At 38.7% G+C, this 22,676-nt stretch overlaps 1 protein-coding gene across 7 annotated transcripts in view; it reads left to right on the top strand.

The window, feature by feature from the left end:
- Positions 1–22,676, top strand: part of TASOR (transcription activation suppressor) — a 64,295-nt gene that overhangs the window by 26,089 nt on the left and 15,530 nt on the right. For 4 of the 7 annotated variants that reach the window (XM_011742520.2, XM_071091927.1, XM_011742517.3 and 1 more), the window contains exons 12-17: positions 9,055–9,127; positions 9,215–9,286; positions 10,848–11,549; positions 16,329–16,732; positions 17,954–18,098; positions 19,322–19,381. In XM_011742520.2, the coding sequence (XP_011740822.1) occupies positions 9,055–9,127; positions 9,215–9,286; positions 10,848–11,549; positions 16,329–16,732; positions 17,954–18,098; positions 19,322–19,381 (1,456 nt within the window). The remainder of the gene's footprint in view (positions 1–9,054; positions 9,128–9,214; positions 9,287–10,847; positions 11,550–16,328; positions 16,733–17,953; positions 18,099–19,321; positions 19,382–22,676) is intronic. The other 3 variants (XM_071091928.1, XM_011742529.2, XM_071091926.1) reach the window with 1 other exon arrangement.

Here is a 22,676-nt window from a genome sequence, read left to right as displayed (position 1 = left end):
ATGAGCAGTGCATTGAGGAATACTGATATTTTAAATTTTGTCCAAGATATGCACAAAAGGTTTTCTGAATCGGAGACAGATTTTGTGAATACCCCACAGTGAGTAAAAATGTATTGGCCCTCCTTTGCCCTAGTCCTTGACTCCCTAGGGCATGCAGGCCTAAGCCGCTTGTCCTGAGTAACTGCATACTTCATAGGTAAGAGATGAGGACAAATACTTTCTCTTTGCTTATAAAGGGGGAAGAGACAGCTATTCCCTCCTATGCTGAATGTGTTTCTTTGAAATGTTACGAATATTAACACCAACTCTTTGGTATATAAATAAAATCTCTTCAGGAGCCATTTATTTAGCCCTCTTGGACCAAGAGGTATTTCCAAATTCCTGGGAACTCATTCCGTACTGAAATGTAAATACCTAGGGAGATCTCCATAGTCTTCTTGGCACCTCTGGACTTAACCTAGGAACCTCTCTTTGCTGTAATCTCTTAATCTACCCCACTTGATGCTCTCAGGGAGATAAAGTAAGTTTTATTATTGGGGAGCAGAGCAATTAACTAGATAAATGGCTACAGATCTAAATCTTAAGGTATGCGAAGAGTAAAATATTTGGGGGGATATGAAATTAAACATTCCCTTATCTTTATATCATATACATTTTTGTATATTAGAAGGCTAGGACTTTTTGCAGTAGTGCTTAGAAATCCAGGGAAGTTTTTTCACCCAGGGAGACGATAAACGAAGTAAGATTATATTGACTTTATTTTTTTGGGGGGACAGAGCCTCGCTGTGTCGCTGCACTGGAGTGCAGTGGTGTGGTCTTGGCGCACTGCACTTTCCACTTCCTGAGTTCAAATGATTCCCCTGCCTCAGACTCCAGAGTAACTGGGATTACAGGTGCCCACCACCATGCTTGGCTAATTTTTGTATTCTTAGTAGAAATGGGGTTTCACCATGTAGGCCCGGCTGGTCTTGACCTTGTCATCTGCCTACCTTGGCCTTTGAAAGTGTTGGTATTACAGGCTTGAGCCACCGTGCCTGGCCATCTTGTCCTTTCTTTAGTGTATTTTTTATTTTTGTCGGGGTTTCGCTCTTGTTGCCCAAGGTCCGATCTCAGCTCACTGCAACCTCCGCCTCCTGGGTTCAAGCAATTCTTCTGCCTCAGCCTCCTGAGTAGCTGGGATTACAGGCATGCGCCACCACACCTGGCTAATTGTGTATTTTTAGTAGAGATGGGACTTTCTCTATATTGGTCAGGCTGGTCTTGAACTCCTGACCTCATGTTCTGCCCACCTCGGCCTCCTGAAGTGCAGGGATTACAGGTTTGAGCCACTGCACCCGGCCTAGTGTATTCTTTTAATAGAGTTTTAGAATTTTCTGGATACGAGTCTTGCTCATTTTTTGTTAGGTTTATCTCCAGCTGTCTTACATTTTTTGATGCCTTTGTAAATAGTATTTTCTTTCTTCTTTTTGCGGGCAGGGGGACAGAGTCTCACTCTGTCACTCAGGCTGGAATGCAGTGGTGTGATCTCAGCTCACTGCAACCTCTGCCTCCCGGGTTCAAGGAATTCTCCTGCCTCAGCCTCCCAAGTACCTGGGACTACAGGTGTGCACCATCATACCTGGCTAATTTTTTTTGTATTTTTTGTAGAGATGGGGTTTTGCCATTTTGGCCAGGCTGGTCTCGAACTCTTGACCTCCAGTGATCTGCCTGCCTCAACCTCCCAAAGTGCTGGGATTACAGGTGTGAGCCACCATGCCTGGCCTGTGAATAGTATTTTCCATGTTAGTACATTTTCTGTTTCTTGTATACATAGAAATGTAATTGATATTTACATATTGATTTAATGCAGATCAGTGTTAAATTTGAATAACGTTTGTTCATTTTTATACATTTTTGGGGGTTTCTATATAGAATTCATTATCTGGAAGGTAGATTTGTTTTATTTTATTCCTCTCATCTTTATAGCAGTCCCCCATTATCCTTGGTTTTGCTTCCTGTAGTTTCAGTTACCTGTGGTCAGCTGTTGTCTGAAAATACTATATGGAAAGTTCCAGAAGTAATTCATAAGTTTTAAATTAGTTTTCAGTAGTAGCCTAATGCTGCATCACAATGTCTGTGTCATCAGCCTCACTTCCATCTCATCACATAGGCATTTCATCATCTCACGTCATCATAAGAAGGGTGAGTACAGTACAATAAGATTTTGAGAGAGAGACCACATTATGTAATTCTTATTATATATTGTTACAGTTACTCTATTTTTTTGGTGGGGGGACAGTATCTCATTCTGTTGCTCAGGTTGGAGTACAGTGGTGTGATGTGATCATAGCTACTGCAGCCTTGAACTCCTAGTCATAAGTGATTCTCCCACTTCAGCCTCCTGGGTAGCTGGGCTGTAGGTGTATACCACCATGCCCAGCTAGTTTTTAAAATTTATCTATTTTTTTAAATTTTTGTTAGAGAATGAGGTCTTACTATGTTGCCCAGGCTTGTCTCAAACTCCTGGCCTTAAGCAACCCTCATGCCTCAACCTCCCAAAGTGCTGGTATTATAGGCATGAGCCAGCATGCCCAGCCTGTTCTATTTTATTATTAATTATTGTTGTTAGTCTTTTAGTATGCCTAATTTAAAAGTTAAACTTTATTATAGGAATGTATACATAGGAAAAAACAGGGTTTGTTACTGTCTGTGGTTTCAGACATTCACTGGGGGTCTCGTAACATACCCTCTGCAGATAAGAGGGAACTACTATATATTCTTTTCCATGTTAATGTGCAGTCTAGGATTTGTAGTAAGAAGCTGAATAAAAATGGTGATTGTGGGCATTCTTGCCTTCTTGATTTAAAGAAAAAAAATTCTTATAACATTTTACCATTAAGTAGGAAGTTCCCAGTAGTTTTTTATGTTGTAAACATTGCTTCTTTATTTTTTTAACCATGAGTGGATTTTGAATTTTAGCAGATGGTTTTTGTTTTGGGTCGGGGGTTGGATTTATCAAGCTGGTCACACAGTATTTTAGGGTTCTGCAGAGAAACAGAACCAATAGTGTATGGTAGGGGGGGGTATGTAAAAAGAGATTTATTGTAAATAATTGGCTCACACATTTATGGAGGCTGACGTGTCCCAAGATCATATCTTCAGTTAGCAAGCTGGAGACCCAGGAGAACCAGTGGTTTAGTTTCAGTCTGAGTATGCAGAGGTGAGAACCAGGACTGCCAATGATATAGTTCTAAGGCTGGCAGGCTCAAGACTTAGGAAGAGCCAATGTTTCAGTTCAAGTCTGAAGGCAGGAAACAGTTGATTTCCCAACTTGGAAGACAGACAGGAGAAATTCTCTTGTTGTGGGGCTTAGAGTTTGCCTTTTGTTCTATTTAGGCCTTCAGCTGATTGGATATGGCCAACCTACATTAGGGAGGTTGGCCTGCTTTACTCAGTCTATTGATTATAAACTCATCTGAAAATAACTTGACAGGAACACCCAGAAAAATATTTGATCAAATACCTGGGCACTACATGACCAAATCAAGTTGACATAAAAAATTAACCATCACACATGGTATTTATTCTGTAGACCTACTAAGGTGAGTTATCAGTTTTCCAATATTAAACTACCCCTGCATTGCTTGTATAAAAACTACCACCCTACCCCTGCCACAGCTTTTAAAGTAAATTGTGGGGTTTTGCTTTTGTTTAGGAATTTTGTATCTGTGATCATAAATGAGATTGACCTGCAATTTTCCTTTCTTATACCATCTCTATCTTGTTGTTGTGTTTGTGTGTTTTTTTTTTTTTTTGAAGACAGAGTTTCACTCTTGTCCTCCAGGCCTGAGTGCAGTGGCACAATCTCAGCTCACTGCAACCTCTGCCTCCCGGGTTCAAGGAATTCTGCCTCAGCCTCCCAAGTAGCTGGGATTACAGACATGCTCCATGGCACCTGGCTACTTTTTGTATTTTTAGTAGAGACGGTGTTTCATCATGTTGCCCAGGTTGGTCTCAAACTCCTGGGCTCAAGTGATCTGCCTGCCTTGGCCTCTCACAGTGCTGAGATTACCGGGGTGAGTCACCAAGCCTGGCCAACTTTTACTTTTTTGAGATTTGTTTTGCTATTTCTGTCTTAAGTCAGAAAAATAGTAAATACTCAGTTGTAAGTACTGCTTTAATTGCATTTCACGTTTTAATGTGCAGTATTTTCATTATTCATTTCTGAGAAATTTTTATTTTTTAGTTTCCAATTTTTGTTTTTAAACTTTGATATATGATGTAGAGGTATGTGTATAGGGAAACATAGATACTTTCGTCTTTTTTTATTTCTAATTTAATTGCATTGTAATCAACAGTGGTGGTGATTATTTGAAATTTGTTGAGACTTTAAGATCTAGGTAGTTAATTTTTGTACATGCTCCTTCTGTGTTTGAGTTCTGTGTTTGAGAAAAATGTATAACCTATAATTGTTGGGTGCTGGCTACACAATTCTGGGTTGATAGCTATTTTCTTGCACTTTGACTATGCTGCAGTGTCTTCTGGCTTCTGTTTTTATTTAGGGGTTAGCTCTCAGTCTAATTGTTGCTTTGTAGGTCCCCTGCCACCCCCTGGCTACTTTTTAAACCTTTTTTTTTGTCTTTGATGTTTAGCAGTTACAGTATCTAGGTGTAGATTTCTGTTTATCCACCTTGGTATATTTTTCCTTTCATACCTGTGGATTTACATCTTTTTTTCTGGAAAATTAGTTACCTCTTTTATTGTACTTCTCCCTCATTTTCTTTAGCCTGCCTTTTTTTTTTTTTTTTTTTTTTTTTTTGAGACGGAGTCTCACTGTGTTGCCCAGACTGGTGTTCTGTGGCATAATCGTGGCTCACTCCAACCTCCACCTCCTGGGTTCAAGCAATTCTCCTGTTTCAGCCTCCCAAGTAGCTGGGATTATAGGTGTGTGCCACCACGCCTGGCTAATTTTTGTATATTTAGTAGAGACAGGGTTTCGCCATGTTGGCCAGTGGTCTCTAATGCCTGACCTCAGGTGATCCACTGGCCTTGGCCTCCCAAAGTGCTGGGATTACAGGCGTGAGCCTCCGCACCCGGCCTGGCCTGGCCTGTCTTTTTAGGACTCTGAAGAGGCATATTTTCCATGTCTGTTAACCTCGTCTTACGTTTTCCATCTATTTGTTTCTCTGTACTGCATTCTAATTAACTTCATCGTAACTATTTTCTAATTTAAAAATCATATATTTAGCTGTGTCTCATTTGTTGCTTTATTTATTGTGTTTCTAATTTCACAGCGCGTGTTTTTTTTTTTTAAAAGTTATATTTGAATTTTTTTGGATCTGCCTGGTTATTTCATAGCAAGTTCTTGTTAATTCTTTCAGAAGTATTTAGTGAGTACCTATTATATGCCAGGCAGAGTTCTAGGAGGTGCACATTATATTCTGGTATTCTTTGCTAATTTTTTTTAAGTGAAATAAAACTCACGTAACATAAAATTAACCATTTTAGCCTTTTTTTTTTTTTTTTTTAAATGGGCAGGATCTTGCTTTGTCATCCAGGCTGGAGTGCAGTGGTGTGGTCCTGGCTCACTGCACCCTTGACTTTCTGGGGTCCGGTGATCCTCTTACCTCATCCTTCTGGGTAGCTGGGGCTAAAGGTACATACCATCACACCTGCCTAATTTTTGTATGTTTTGTAGAGACAGGGTTTTGCCATATTGCCTGGGCTGTTCTTGAACTTGGCCTCCCAAAGTGCTGGGATTACAGGTGTGCACCACCGTGCCCGGCCATTTTAGCCATTTTAAAGTATATAATTCCATGGTTTTTTTAGTGGATTGACACTGTTGTGCAGCTATCAACACTGTCTAATTCCTGAACATTTTCATCTCAGAATTCACTGTACATTCCCCCTTCCCAATCCCTGACAGCCATTAGTCTACTTCTGTCTCTATGGATTTATCTGCTCTGGATATTTTATATAAATAGAATCAAGCAATATGTGGCTTTCAGTGCCTGCCTGGCTTCTTTCACTGAGCGTAATTCAAGGCTCATTGATGTTGCAGCATATATCAGAACTTCATTCTGTTTTATGGCCCAGTATTCTTTCATTGTATAGATAATACCACATTTTGTTTGTTCTTTTATCAGTTACTTCCATTTCTTGGCTGCTATGAATAATGGTGTTAGGAACATTAGTGTAAACATTTTTGTGTGAAAATGTTTTTAATTCTTCCAATTATTTTATGTCTTTAAACATTTCATAGTGGATTATTTTACATTTTGCATCTGATAATTCCAATTTTTGATGCCTTTGAGTGTTTGAATCTTTTTTTTTTTCTGCTCAATCTTACTTTAGTATAGCTTATTTCCTTCTAAGCTTTTTTTTTTTTTTTTTTTTTTTGAGACAGGACTTACTCTGTTGCCTAGGCTGAAATGCTAAAGCGTGTGGCACAATCACAGCTTCACAGCTTGAACTCTCAGAATCAAACAATCCTCCTCCCACCTTAGCTTTCCAAGTAGCCAGGACTATAGGCACATGATGCCACACATGGCTACTTTAAAAATTTTTTTTGTAGAGATGGGGGCTTACTGTGTTGCCCAGGTTGGTCTTGAACTCCTGGCTTCAAGCAATCCTCCCACTTCAGCTTCCAAAAGTGCTGAGATTACAGGCATGAACCACTGTGCTTGGCCCATTGTACATGTGGTTTATACTAACTCTTTTTTTGTGGGGGTTGGGGAGTGCCATAGTACCTTTAATGTTATCTGGAAATTTAAAATAGTAGAATCAACTAACTAAAAATCCCACAGATTGGATTAATACTTTTTTTTTTTTTTTTTTTTAAAGAATAACCAAACAGTTAAAATAGAGGCAGCAGGAGCACAATTTCCAGGATTTTTCTTTTCTGCAGAGCTGAATGGATTTCTTTGGGCTGAAGCCACAGATACAACTGCTGAAGGCCTCTGTCTACCTTAGTGTTATTTCTGATTATAGATTGCCTATACTCCATGGATTTTTAGAAACATTGGGACCCCTTAAGTACAGGAATCTTTAGGTTACTAGTAGTGGAATTTATAAAACCTAGTATTTGGAGTGAGTGAGAGGTTAAAGGCATCTAATTGGTTTTTGTCAGTGAGCACAAAACATGAAAATCTTACTTGTGCTTCCTAACTTTTTATTTCATCAACTAGGAGTTTGGGCAAAATATTAAAAGAAGTGTATTATCTAAAATATTTTAAATAAAAGTATTTGTGTCTGAAACAAATTTTTCAGGTACGTTGTCCACTTGTAGTATACTCTAAGAGACTTAGCGTGGCTATAAATGGTAGCCATAAGACGCAGTTAAATGTCTTGCAGAGCCAATACTGTATGTCAGCAGTATCATGTAACTTGGCCTGAGGATTTTTTAACCTTGGCCCTGGGAGTTTTAGGAAACAAGGCCACCTCAGCACAGATGTAACTATTAGAAACCTTACAACAAAGTTTGCCCTTACAAGATTATTTAAACTTCCTTTATAAAAGGAAGACCTGGTAACTGACCCTCACGGAATACAGGCAGTAAAAATGGGGAAAGATGTCCCAAAGTTTAGAGTGATCTTCAGATGGAGACCTTCCTAGTCATTTGGTCATCTGACCCCCTGACTGTATCTGGCCCATGCCACCAGCCTGCTTCCACTAAAATAAACTCTTTGAGCAACAGGTATCTATGACTGATTTTTGGCACAGATTGAACTGAAGGAGAAGTTGACCCTGGAGAAGGTGATCAACTAAGACTACCTGAAACCCCCCAAACACAATACCACTTTACTTTTGAGTGTTCAGTGTTTTTATTAAATGTGAATTAGTAGCACAGTTACTTTTTGTCCTCTGAATTATTAGTTTTTATACAGACATTGTTTACTGGAATTGTTTTAGTAGGAATTTAGGTAATACAAGTTTTCTTTCAGAACTCAGGTATCCTTTTGGTGTTCAGTTGCCTTGCTCAGTTTCTCATTTACCCAAAACATTGTGAACTATTGCAGTAGCCCCTGAAATGAATTCTTTGCATTAGATTGTTTTTCTGCCGCCTCCTGCACAGTGCTGTCAAGTCTTTTTTGTTATTGTTGTTTTAAGGAAACACTAGCTCAAAGGCGTATGCTCTGAAGGACATTCTTGGCCAACCTGGCTTCTGGTCTTTTTACAGCTAACCTATGATCTTTCATTCCAGACTTGTCTTACACATTTATCCTAGTCTGTCCTCACCCTCTTGCCAGTGATAAATAACTGTGATGTTTGTAAACTGTCCATTATAACTCACCTTTGCTCATGGTGTTTCCTCTACTGAAATGTCCTTCCCACAATCTCAGGCTCTTGTCAGTGTACCCATCCTTCAAAATCCACTTTTGATACACTTTCAGTAAACCTTTCTTGACCATCTTTTACTACTGTAAACAAACTGTATTTTTCTATTTCTGTTATTTTGTAAATCTCTTAGGGAACTTTTCTGTCTTATGTAGTTACTGGTATTTCTTGTGTTACTCTCTATACCTAATTATAAACTTCTTGTGATCAAGGATCTTGTGTTGCTTGTATTTGGTTATCTCTGGGCAAATTGCCTTACATGTGAAAGTGTTCACGTAATATGTGTGCAATTCGATTATGGAAACACATTGGGTTTGCGATTAGTCTGAACTCTTGCAACGCAGTGTTTCAAAGCCTGTTTTATATCTAGCATCTAGCACATTACTTTGGCCACTAATAAACATATCTTTTGAATTGATGACGAAAATATTTGAAGTCTTTAGTTTGGTCCATCCTTGTATTTTAGCTTCAGGGAAAAATTAACGTGGTTTTGCAGTTAGGGGAGTTCTTTCAGTAACATTTTCTCGTTAATGTTATGAAAACCAAGGAATTTTTATTTGATTGGAATCCTGTTAGCAGAGTTGGTAGAAAGAGTTAATTAATTGATTAGCAATATTTTTTTCTTAAAAGATGATTAAGAACTCTTTTTCTTTACAATTAGTAGAAAATGCTGTGTGTCTGCCTTATGGTGAATAATAATAAAGCAGATACAACTTCTTCCTTCCCCTCAAAATACAGGTTCTTGTTAAACCTTTGGGAGACCGAGGATACCTTTTTCTTCTCTCCCCTTATCAGATGGTTCCTCCATATGGTAGGTGGTCTCTCTTTAATTTTTACAATTCTTTCTTAACTTTTTAGTTAAAACACATTGCTAATGAGTTTGGCTTCTGTTTTTTAGAATATCAGACTGCCAAGTCTCGAGTCCTACATGCTTTGTTTCTATTTCAAGAACCTAGAAGCATAGTTACTTGTAAGTTCTTTGAATATCTAAATCTAGTTACTTATAGATACTTAACATTTCATTGAAATTTTCCAGATAACTCACTAAACATTTTGCTTTTCTTACATCATGTTTCAGGAAATACTGGTGGTTAAGAGGTAACTAGCAATAAAAGACACAAATTATATGACTTTTTTTTTTTTTTTGAGACAGTTTTGCTCTTGTTGCCCAGGCTGGAGTGTAGTGGCGTGATCTCGGCTCACTGCAACCTACGCCTCCTGGATTCAAGTGATTCTCCTGCCTCAGCCTTCTGAGTAGCTGGGATTACAGGGCATCCACCACCATGCCCGGCGAATTTTTTGTAGTTTTAGTAGAGATAGGGTTTCACCATGTTGGCCAGGCTGGTCTCAAACTCCTGACCTCAAGTGATCCACCTGCCTCGGTCTCCCAGAGTGCTGGGATTACAGGTGTGAGTCACTGTGCCTGGGCAACGATTTTTTTTTTTAACTGTGAGAAATTAATTTGTGTATGTCAGTGCTCTCATAAAGCTTGATTATAATTGTTATAGTACTGTAGCTTAGTTATGAGGGTTACTTATTTATTTATTTTAGATATAGGGTCTCACTCTGTTGCCCAGGCAGCGGTGTGATCATGGCTCACTACATACAGCCTTGCCCTCCCTTCTAGGCTCAAGCAGTCCTTCTGCCTCAGCCTCGAGTAGCTTGGGATTACAGGCGTGTGCCAGCACACCTAGCTAAATTAATTTTTTTTTTTTTCCTTTAGAAGCAGGATCTCACTATGTTATCCAGGTTGTTCTTGAACTCCTGGCCTGAAGCGATCCAACTATCTCAGCCTCCCAAGCTTTTGGAATTACAGGCATGAGCCACTGTGCCCAGTCTGTGAGGGTTTTGTATGATTATTTTTTAGCTTAGTTTAATTTTGCATTCAAATTTTAGTAACTCTAAAGCATAATTTGCCAGGATAAATATTAGACCATTCAAAATTAATAAGAATTTTTGGCGCTGATATAAGACAAGATTTGTTAACCACCTTTTCTAAGAATGAACATTAATACTATGTATTAAGATAAAGTTCTCACTAATGGCTTTATTTCACTGTTGGATTAAGGATGAGTTTCTCAATTGTGGCTACTCAGCATCTGCATATCTGTTCATGTGAAGTTAGTTATTACTTTATACGAGGAAGGGATGACATGCAGGACTGTTTTGCTTGGAGCCTCAGATCTTGTTCTGTCTCTATTTCTTCTTACATGTTGCTTGCCACTATTTGAATTTCCTGGGGGCAGTAGGAAGTGAAATCTTCAATGAGTGGGTGATTTTTCCTTTAAAAATGTGTTCTGCTCTTTCGTTTGTTTTAGTTTCTTACTGGCCTATTACAGGTTCCTGGACTTTTAACAAGCATGCTATTCATATATTTGCTATATTGTATGTATATACTAGGGTACATACTCGTCTGGTTCAACATTAATGTATAAATGTTTTTACACTTCTTTGGCAATATTTAGATCTGTATTTGATTAGTTTCTTGATTGCTAACATGGTTTGCTTTTTTTTGTTTGTTTTATTTACAGCACAAAAAGGTTCAACCAATGCAGCACCAAAGGAGAGGCATGAGAGCATGCCAGATGTATTAAAAATAGCTCAGTTTTTACAATTTTCTTTGATTCAGTGTCGAAAGGAATTTAAAAATATAAGCACTATAAATTTTCATTCTGTTGTTGAAAAGTATGTAAGTGAATTTTTTAAGCGAGGTTTTGGTTCAGGTAAACGAGAGTTTATTATGTTTCCATATGATTCACGATTAGATGATAAAAAGTTCTTATACTCAGCTCCCAGAAATAAATCCCATATTGATACTTGTTTGCATGCCTATATTTTTCGGCCTGAAATGTATCAGTTACCTATTTGTAAATTAAAAGAACTATTTGAAGAAAATAGAAAACTTCAACAGTTTAGTCCACTTTCAGATTATGAAGGTCAAGAAGAAGAAGTGAATGGTACAAAAATGAAATTTGGAAAACGAAATAACTCAAGGGGTGAAACCATTCTATCTGGAAAGCAAAGATCATCTCATTCTTTGGATTATGATAAGGATAGAGTCAAAGAATTGATTAATTTAATTCAGTGTAGGAAAAAGAATGTGGGTGGGGACTCAGACACCGAAGATATGAGAAGCAAAACTGTCTTGAAGAGGAAGCTTGAGGATCTACCTGAAAATATGAGAAAGCTCGCCAAAACCAGTAATTTATCTGAAAATTGCCATCTGTTTGAAGGTAAAATATCAGATTGCTCTTATAATAACAACCAAAAATAAAGTAGTTCTGTTCTTTCCTGTAGTAGAGGGGCATATAAATTAAAGTCTGAGGGCCAAATTCAGCCTGTCCACTATTTTTTTTAAGGAAAGTTGTATTTGAATACAGCCATATGTATGTAGCTGCTTTCATGCTGTAATGGCAGAGTTGGCATTGGCACTGAGACTGTATGGCCCACAAAGCCTAAAATATTTGCTACCTGGCCCCGTACAGGAAACACTTTACAATTCCTGCACTGGAACATCAGATTTCTAAATTGTTTGGTTTATGTTAACATGACATAATAATACTAATCAGAGCTCTTGTCCTTTTATATTCCTTAATTTGTATTTTTTAATGGTTATTATTATTGTTTTTTGAGACGGAGTCTCGTTCTCTCGCCCAGGCTGGAGTGTAGTGGCACGATCTCAGCTCACCGTAAGCTCCACCTCCCAGGTTCACGCCATTCTCCTGCCTCAGCCTTCCGAGTAGCTGGGACTACAGGCACCCGCCGCCAAGCCTGGCTAATTTTTTGTATTTTTAGTAGAGACGGGGTTTCACCATGTCATCCAGGATGGTCTCCATCTCCTGACCTCGTGATCCACCCGCCTCGGCCTCCCAAAGTGCTGGGATTATAGGCGTGAGCCACCACGCCCGGCCATATTCGTTTATTTTTATAGTTGAAGAAGTATAGTATTAGAATATTAGTATCTTTTAGGCTGTTGCATAATGAAAAGGAACCTTCTGAATTTGAAAATAAAATATGCATACACGTATTCTTTTATACCCCAAGAATCTAGGAATATCTTTGGGTTTTTCTTTTTTTGTTGTTCTTTTTTCCTTTGTTTTGTTTTGGTTGACAGAAAAAGATAAGACAGTAAGGTGCTTGTTTTAAGTGTGTTTGTTTCAATATTGCAAGTCAGCTAAAACACTTTTATCTGGATTTTTAAGATCTTAACACTACTAGTTCATAAGCACGAAATGAGTTCTTTTGCATTCAGAGAAAGTTGACCTGACAATCCACATTTCCTGCTGCTGTTGCTCCTCTGAGTGATTATGGCAGAACTGAGTATTCTTAGGTTTTTTATTAAGCAACTTGTCTTTTCAAATTCAATGTGTCTTAGTCTAGGTTAGTCAGATCAGTGTCTTTTCACACTTTTGCTCTTAGCAATCTGTATTTGTATCCTCACTTTTCACTTTCCTGCTCTCTTTATTTATTTGTTTTTGCGACAAAGTCTCACTCCATCACCCAGGCTGTAGTGCAGTGGCTCCATCTTGGTTCACTGCAACCTCTGCCTACCTGGTTCAAATGATTCTCATATCTGAGCTTCCCTAGTAGCTGGAATTACAGGCACGCACCACTGTGCCTGGCTACTTTTTGTATCTTTAGTAGAGACGGAGTTTTGCCATATGGGCCAGGCTGGTCTTGAACTCCTGACACCAAGTGATCCGCCTGCCTTGGCCTCCCAAAGTATTGGGATTACAGTCGTGAGCCCCCACACTCAGCCTGCTCTTTTTTAACTTTTTTATTGTTATATGGTATTCAATATGGTAGCCACTAGTCATATGTTGTTATTTAAGTTTAAAATGAAATAAAAATACATTTCAACAACCACACCATTGTATTAGTATAGAGAGAGAACATTTCCATTATTGCAGAAAGTTCTATTTGACATTACTGTTCTTTGCAGTAACTATCATGTTTTCATTAGTTAACCTGTGTGTCTCTCTTTCCAATGTTGTTATTCCTTGTCCGTGTTCTTTATCTCTTTGGTGGCCTTCCTGACTTACTACCTTCTTGCACCCGTTTCAGTATCATGTTCTTCTCAGTATTGCTTTGCTAATTTACTACCAATCTCATCTTATATACTTGCCTTTTAAAGCTTTGTTATAGACTATCCATGTCCACCCATGTTTCCCACTCTTCTCTCACATGTGTTGGTTAAGGGTCATCTCTCTCTGCCTAGAGTATGTCATGGTCAGTCTTTTATTTCCCTCTTTTTTTTCCTGAAGTAGCTTCCATTTCTTTCAAGCCTTACATCTTTGCAGTTCATATTTCTCCTCAGCTTTCTGTCTGTTCTCCTTAATGATCTCCTCCTTTAGTTTATGCTGGATTTGCAATCTGCTGAACCCGTTAGCACTTAATTGTCTTATCTTGTTGACATGTCTTGAGAGTTTTGTTTACTGTGTGCTAGGTACTTTATGTATATGAACTCATTTATTAATAGTTCTTGAGTAGTAGGCATTATTATCCTAATTTTGCAGATGAGAAAATCGTCTCAGATAAGTTAAATAACTTTACCAAAAGTTATGAAGTTAGTGGCACAATCCAAAGTCAGTTCTGACTGACTCCAAAGCATTGTTCACAAACTGCTGCGTTCCCTGTCACTGAGCACGTAATATGCACTGAATAAATAAGATACTTATTTTTTGGTACTGTTTTTGTTGGTAACCAATTCTGTGTATGTGGAAAAAATAGTTGTGGGTAAAAATCAGGCTTCATCAATAATTAAAATGATGAGAAAGCCATACTAATTATAATAGGTCAAATGAGAAATGTGGCAGAAGAAGGGTATATAGCTTAACTGAAACTAGTGACTGTCAGACTTGCATTTTTAGGTGTTTCTCACTTATTTCTTTTCAAGTAATTTTGCATACTTTGTTTCTGAAGGTAGAGATTTCAAAGTTGTATTCTAACTTTTTTTTTTTTTTTTGAGACGGAGTCTCATTCTATCGCCCAGGCTGGAGTGCAGTGGTGCGATCTTGGCTCGCTGCAAGCTCCGCCTCCTGGGTTCCCGCCATTCTCCTGCCTCAGCTGCCCAAGTAGCTGGGACTACAGGTGCCCACCACCACGCCCGGCTACTTTTCTGTATTTTTAGTAGAGACGGGGTTTCACCGTGTTAGCCAGGATGGTAATCTCCTGACCTCATGATCCGCCCGCCTCGGCCTCCCAAAGTGCTGAGATTACAGGCGTGAGCCACCGCACCCGGCTGTATTCTAACTTTTAAAACACCCTGATCTTGATTTGGTGGTGAGCCCAGTCATTTTATGAGGTAACGTCCTAACCCATTCCCACCACCCCTTATAACTTTTAACATAAACTGTTTTGCGGTACAGTTTATATCAGTGTACCTATTTAAGCGCACAGTTTGATGAGTTTTGACAGCTGTGTAATCACCACTCCAGTATATAGAACTTTTTTTTTTTGTGATGGAGTCTTACTCCGTCTTCCAGGCTGGAGTGCAGTGGCCTGATCTTGGCTCACTACAACCTCTGCTTGCTGGGTTTAAGTGATTCTCCTGTCTCAGCCTCCCGAGTAGCTGGGATTACAGGTGTGCGCCACCATACCTAGCTAATTTTTGTATTTTTAGTAGAGACAGGGTTTCACTATGTTGGCCGAGCTAGTCTCGAACTCCTGACTTCAGGTGATCCACCCTCCTCGGCCTCCCAGAGTTTTGGGATTACAGGCATGAGCCTATAGAACTGTTTTTTTTTTTTTTTCGGAGACGGAGTCTCGTTTTGTCACCCAGGCAGGGGTGCAGTGGCACGATCTCGACTCACTGAACCCTCTGCCTCCTGGGTTCAAGTGATTCTCCTGCCTTAGCCTCCCGAGTAGCTGGGACTACAGGCGCATGCCACCATGCCCAGCTAAATTTTTGTATTTTTTTAGTAGAGACGGGGTTTCACCTTGTTAGCCAGGATGTTCTCGATCTCCTGACCTTGTGATCCCCCCACCTTGGCCTCCCAAAGTGCTGGGATTACAGGCATGAGCCACCATGCCTGGCCAGAACGTTTTTATATGTTGCTTTGTGTTCTTTGTTAGGTAGCTCACCCCACTCTGCTGCTGATCTGCTTTTTGTCTTTAGAGATTAGTTTTGCCTGCTCTATAAAAAGTTGACATAATTAGAATCATACAGTATGCACTCCTTTGTTTCTGACATTTATTTTTGTTGTGGTACATTACACTCAAATTAGAAATCCTAACTCAGGCTTCACCCAATCCCTACCCCAACCCAACATTAAAGCACATGACTTTCTGAATGTTTGCTCCCTTTACAAGTTTTAAAATATATTAGTTGTTACAGATTATACAGATTTATAGTGCATGCATGGAACCATGTCTTAACGTATGTGCATGGAACCATGTCTTAACGTGTTTCCTCTTATAATGCTTTTTCTTGATGCAAATTTCGTGGAGATTTCTTCAAGATGATTTTATGTCTGTAATATCCTAGCTTCATTATGAATTTAAGTAATCTAGTCATTCAAGATAAGGTGTAGATTTTAAGTGTGTCTGCCAGTGCCTTAAGGACAAAATATAGTAGGTATGGAAAAGATAGAAATCAAATTAAGTCATTTTTTTATTAGCCTAGTGTAATACGCATATAATCCTAACAATTGGCAAAATAGCAAGTACAAATGTTTCATCTCTTGTCAGGCATCTGGTTGACTTTGAGATTTTGATGGTAGAGTTATTAATACACATATTTAAAACCTGATGCATGAGCTTATTTTCCTATTGATAGAATGCTTAAATTACAATGAAAATTAAACTTAAATAGCAATTTTGAACTATGTGCAAAATTTTACAATTCTGTTTGTAAAGTGATGCGGATATTTGTAAAGTCTAAGCAAATTGTTTGGTTGAGTTCCTGACCATAAATGCTTTACGATAATTTTTTAGGTATATTTGATTTCAAAAATTTTATGCTGGTTTTTAAACTTAACTTCAACCAATGACTTTTCTTTCCTTTTTCTCAGAGTCTCCACAGCCTATTGGCTCACTTGGACATGATGCTGACTTGAGGCGGCAGCAGCAGGATACCTGTAACTCCGGCATTGCTGACATCCATAGGCTGTTTAATTGGTTATCAGAAACACTAGCAAATGCGCGCCATTCTGATGCATCTCTGACAGACACAGTCAACAAAGCCTTAGGATTGAGCACTGATGATGCCTATGAAGAGCTGAGGCAAAAACATGAGTATGAGTTGAACTCTAACCCAGATAAGAAAGAATATGAGCAGCCTACTTGTGCAAAAATTGAAAATGCACAGTTTAAGGGTACTCAGAGCTTATTACTAGAAGTTGATGCAACATCTAAGTATTCTGTTGCTATTTCTACCACCGAAGTGGGCACTGACCATAAGCTACATTTGAAAGAAGTAAGCATATAGCTGTTGGTTATCTTTGTGTTTGTGAGTGTGTGTGTGAAAGAGGTGCTGTGAGTGTGCTTCAGGGAATGATTTTTTTCTTTGAAAAAGAAATAAAATGCACTTTTGAGTAAAGGTGCCTGTCTAGGATGGTACTTCCTAAGTTATTCCTTGTTACAAAGAGATAAATGCTGAAATAGTTTTCCTTCCTTCCTTAGAAGCTTAATATATTGTCTACAGTTTACTTGTGATAAAGCTAAGGTGGAACAATCTATTAATATTTGTCAGAAATGGCTTATTGGGAGTTAATTCCTTATTGTTTCATAATAAAGTTGAATTATCAAAACATTGGCTTTCTGCTGGCACTAACAGAGAACCCAAAGGTGAGACAGGTGAGGATACCAGTCTCAATACAGCAGTGTAACAAAGTTAAGTACTTGGTATTTCTTATGCAAATAGGAATGGGACATAAGTAGCCTTTAGGATTACTTCTGAAGTGACTCGCAGCTTTGCTTATTGGAGTGTTCAGTATATTTATGATATATGTTCGGAGTGCTGGTTTGTAGCTGAGAAGTAGCCTTATCTCCCTTAAGTAGTCGCTGCGTCACTGGGGAATAGTTCTAGGATGGCACCATATTCCTATGGGCTTACTTCTTCATTTACTGTCTCCATTTTCTGTTCCCTGCCTTTGTTTAAAAGTTGTATGCATGTCCCCATTCTTTCTCCATGTCGTTTTGGGATATTTATTTCAAGGGGAAGATGATGACAGGAAGCTTATTTGTTGGGGTATGTAAGGTAGGCACTGAGGAACTAACCTGTATTAATATTTTCCTGATAACTTTTGTATTTTAAATCAAGTTGATGGGGGGCGGGGGCACGATGCGCACCTAGCACACCACCGATTTTTATAACTAAAGTTTTAATGGAGCACAGCTATGTCCATTTGTTTAGGTATTGCCTGTGGTAGACTTGAGAGTCTGGCCTGCAGAGCCTAAAATATTTACTATTTGGCACTTTAGCATAAAAGTTGACCAATCCCTGTTCTAAATTAACATAAAATTAAGTTTTGAGGGAAAAGTTATGTTTTGAGACTAGAGTGTAACTTTACCATGTTGATTTTACACATTTGTAATATTTAGATTGAAGCACATGAATTTACTGTGAAAAAAAGTTTATTCTTGACATTAAAATGAATTGGAAAGAAAGCTATTGAGTGTGTACTTTGATTTTTAGGATCCAAATTTAATTAGCGTGAATAATTTTGAAGATTGCAGTTTGTGTCCCAGTGTTCCCATTGAACATGGATTTCGTAGACAACAGTCTAAGTCAAATAATGTTGAAGAGACTGAAATACATTGGAAACTGATACCAATTACAGGTAAGAAAAGTATACTTAGACTTCGGTTTGCTTCATTTTACTTTGAGACCAGTTTCCTGAAGGTTTCCATCTGTTCTGGATTTCACTCTTGGGTCACTAGGTGCTTCATCTTACTTGGCGCTGATACCTTCAGTGTCTTATTTAAGTAATACGATGTAATACTTAAGTAATACGAAGTAATTCTGAGTGTTGCTGTTCTTGGTCAGCATCAGCAAGCACCGGCAAAATCACCTTAAAAACAGGGATTTAAGACACACTGTCTCTGTGGAGTTTAGCATGCAGACTGCTGAATGAAGACTGTTGGCAGAAACTGAGTTTTTGATAAGCTGAGGTAGCTGCAGAGATAAAATGGTGCTCTTTGGACAATCAATTAAATGTTGTCTTCTCAAACTTACTAAACTTCACTGTAACAAGCTGTCATCTAGTAAGTGATAATGTTGAGGTTCATCTATTAGAAATTTGATTTCTTAATGCTGGATTATCTTAAATAAATTGGATTATCTTAGAGAATGGCCTCAATGATCACATGTAAATGTTATTGAACTATGAGGCAAAAAGTTTAGCAGATGTTGAAATATTTTTTTTTTTGGTAGCATCCTGATTTCTCTGTGCAAACACACACATACAAACACACAAATACATACACTTAATATACCAAGTTCTTTTTCTTAAATATTTTTGGAAATATTTTCAGGGTATATGTCTTTTCCAGTCTTACATCTTTAACCTTTTAAAAACAATAGCAGCAGCAAACAACTTTTTGTTACAAAGTAGACTGGCCTATGAACTAGACTAGAACCTGCTGAGACTTCCGAGGACTCAGAAGAATTTATAAAACTTTATGAGTTCCCATGGGCTTTAGCAGTATCTTCTACTTAACACCTTTCTGGAGGGCAAGCGGCCTGTAGGTGATGATAGAGGGAACCTAGTATTGTTTTATGAGGTGGAAATACCAGCTTGAGTGGGAGAAACAAAAGAAGTAGTTGATACAAGAAGGTTATCCTAACCGTTTCTCATTTAGACACCTTCATACTTGGTGTTGGGTCATTTGAAGGTACAGTGTCTTAAGTGTTGATATTCCATCATCACAAGTATGACCCTTCAGATTATTTTAGGCAGGAGGAGAAGGAATGCTTGCATTTGTTATCACTTGGGGTTGTCTGAAAGGTGCTTAGTAGGTATCACTAATGTCTGAAGAGAGTCTAATGGATGCTTTCCCTCAGGAGGGAATGCAAGAAGCCCAGAAGACCAGCTGGGGAAACATGGTGAGAAACAAACACCAGGTGAGAAGGCTTGCTTTGCTTTTCTTCCCAGTGTGCCCTTCTTCAGAATTGCTACTTGCATTTCTGATACTCCATCATTAAGGGCATTGACTTAAATTTTTTTAATTACAGAAAATTTGGACACTACCATATTTATTTGTATGTAAATCATTACTTGAATTGTATCCAATATTCTTACTATAGTGTTCAAATAAGTCACCTTTTTTTATATTTATATAGATTTATATAGATTAAGTTTTATATAGATTAAGTTTTATAGATTTATATAGATTATATAGATTAAGTTTTATATATTTATATATTTATATAGATTAAGTTTTTTTATATAGATTAAGTTTTCTTCACACATAGTAGAGTCTATCTTACAGTATGATTTGGAAAGACCGGAATACATTCCTAAACCATTTGTGCAGTATATCTTATGAGAAGCTCTTTTTTTTGTTTTTGTTTTCGTTTTTTTTTGAGATGGAATCTTGCTCTATCACCCAGGCTGGAGTGCAGTGATGTGAGCTTGGCTCACTGCAAGCTCTGCCTCCCAGGTTCAAGCAGTTCACCTTTCTCAGCCTCCCAAGTAGCTGGGATTACAGGCGCATGCCACCATGCCCAGCTAATTTTTGTATTTTTAGTAGAGACGGGGTTTCACCATGTTTGCCAGGCTGGTCTCAAACTCCTGACCTCCGATGATCCACCCGCTTTGGCCTCCCAAAGTGCTGGGATTACAGGCTTGAGCCTCTGCGCCTGGGTTTCTTTTTTTAAAATTTTTCAAAAATAGCCAAGAGGGGAAGCCATTTATATTTGAGGTATACTGTTCATAGTCTTAACCTAGTTGTTCTGATTGTAAAGCTGATTTCTGCAGGTACTTTAAATAAGAGATTAAGAAACTTGGATTTCAGAAACAATTGCAGATATTACTGATTAGCTAGTTGGCAGTGGGTACCTAGGAGATAATCTTTGAGCTTTGTGGATTCAGCTTCTCTGCAGATGGTCTTGCTTATAGTTTGGTGGTGATATTTTTTATATTTTCTTTCAGTTTTACTGTATCTGTCTCAGAAATTAAAGTGTTGTTTTTTTATTTGAAAGAAATATGAAATGATTTTCTTACTACATCTTTGTAGTAATTTCTTTGCTTTGGGAGTTGTTTCTCCCCTGACCCCCCCCCCCCCAATTAAAGTTACTAGCTTCCTTCAAGAAAATCTTTACCATCTCCTAGGAAAATTATGGTTTAAAAAAAGAAACCATGAACAACAGATATATAACATAGAGGAAAGTTCACAAATCTTTTTTTTTTCTTTTTTCCTCTGATACAGAGTCTCTCTCTGTCGCCCAGGCTCTAGTGCAGTGGCATGATCTTGGTTCTCTGCAACGTGTGCCTCCTGGGTTCAAGCGATTCTCCTGCCTCAGCCTCCCAAGTAGCTGGGATTACAGGCATGTGCCACCACACCCAGCTAAGTTTTATATTTTTAATAGAGACAGGGTTTCACCATGTTGGCCAGGCTAGTCTCGAACTCCTGACCTCAAGTGAGCCACTGAACCTGGCCACAGATCTTTATTGTACAGCTTTTTGAAATTTTACATATGTATATGACCACCACCCAAATCAAGGTATAGAACATTTCTAGCATCCTAGAAGATTTTCTTCCGCATTCTCCTAGTTAGTACTCTCCTTATTCCCAAGTAATTGCTAATCCAACTTCTTTTACCATATATTAGTTTTGCCTGCTGTTGAACTTAGGGTAATTAGAGCCTACTCATGTCGTCTCTCATGTTTGGTACTTTCATGCAATATTATGTCAGGACGTGATCAATGTTTTGCATCTATCAATAATTCTTTTCTCATTAAGAATAGTAGAATAGTTTGTTTTTTTTTTTTTTTTGAGAGTCTTGCTCTGTCACCCAGGCAGGAGTGCAGTGGCGTGATCTCGACTCACTACAACCTCTGCCTCCTGGGTTCAAGCGATTCTCCTGCCTCAGCCTCCCGAATAGCTGGGAATACAGGCGCGTGCCACCATGCCCAGCTAATTTTTGTATTTTTAGTAGAGATGGGGTTTCACCATGTTGGCCAGGATGGTCTCGATCTCTTGACCTCGTGATCTGCCTGCCTCGTCCTCCCAAAGTGCTGGGATTACAGGTGTGAGCAACCGTGCCCGGCTAGTAGTAATCTTTCTTATGCTTCAGAATGTGACATCTGACTGATGCTACCTTTAGAGAACTCACTACTCCCCTTTCACTTAAAAGTTAAAATACTGCAATTATTTAATGGCAGTAAGTTAAAAAAAAACAAAAACGTGGTGGCTCATGTTTGTAATCCTAGCACTTTGGGAGGCCAAGGCGTGCAGATCAGGAGGTCAAGACATTGAGACCATCCTGGCCAACAAGGTAACAACTTGTCTCTACTAAAAATAAAAAAGTTAGCTGAGCGTGGTGGCTTGCACCTGTAGTCACAGCTCCTCGGGAGGCTGAGGCAGGAGAATTGCTCGAACCTGGGAGGCAGAGGTTGCAGTGAGCCGAGATCGCACTCCTGCACTCCAGCCAGGTGGCAGAGCGAGACTCTGTTTAAGAAAAAAAAAACAACAAAAGCATTATTATAGATTGACATGTATGGTGTTTTCAATCACTTATAGATGGAGATCTTTTCAAAGTAATTACGTTTTTTTTTCCTTTTTTTTGTGCAACAGAATCTTGCTCTGTTGCCGAGGCAGGCTGGAGTGCCGTGGTGCAATCTTGGCTCACTGCAGCCTCCGCTTCCTGAGTAGCTGAGATTACAGGTGCCCGCCACCACGCCTGGCTAATTTTTGTATTATTTTTTAGTAGAGATGAGGTTTTACCATGTTGGCCAGGCTGGTCTCGAACTCCTGACCTCAGGTGATCTGCCTGCCTTGGCCTCCCAAAGTGCTGGGATTACAGGCATGAGCCACCGCACCTGAGCAGTTAAGTTCTTAATAAAATCATACAGGGAAATTTGTGCAAAATAAAATTAGGTTGTGATTATTTATATTTTATAAAGGGTTATATTTGGTTTAGAGGTTTTTAATTATGGAAAATTCTCCATGTAGATTTAAGTTACGTTGCAGGTTAAAAATATTCCCTTTATTTGTAACCCTTCAGGAGTAAACTTACTGGTTGGTTGTTTAGCTGTACATTTTGGGAGCCACTGTTTCATTTAAAGTAATAAATAGTCGGATGTGGTGGTATGCACCTGTAGTCCCATCTGCTTGGAAGACTGAGGCAGGAGGAATTGAGGCCAGAAATTCAAGGCCAGTCTGGGAAACATAGTGAGGCCCCATGTCTAATAAAT

The sequence above is a fragment of the Macaca nemestrina genome, chromosome 2, assembly GCF_043159975.1.
Source record: "Macaca nemestrina isolate mMacNem1 chromosome 2, mMacNem.hap1, whole genome shotgun sequence".
In the NCBI taxonomy this organism is placed as follows: Eukaryota; Metazoa; Chordata; class Mammalia; order Primates; family Cercopithecidae; genus Macaca; species Macaca nemestrina.
This window is presented reverse-complemented; position numbering and strand designations above follow the sequence as displayed.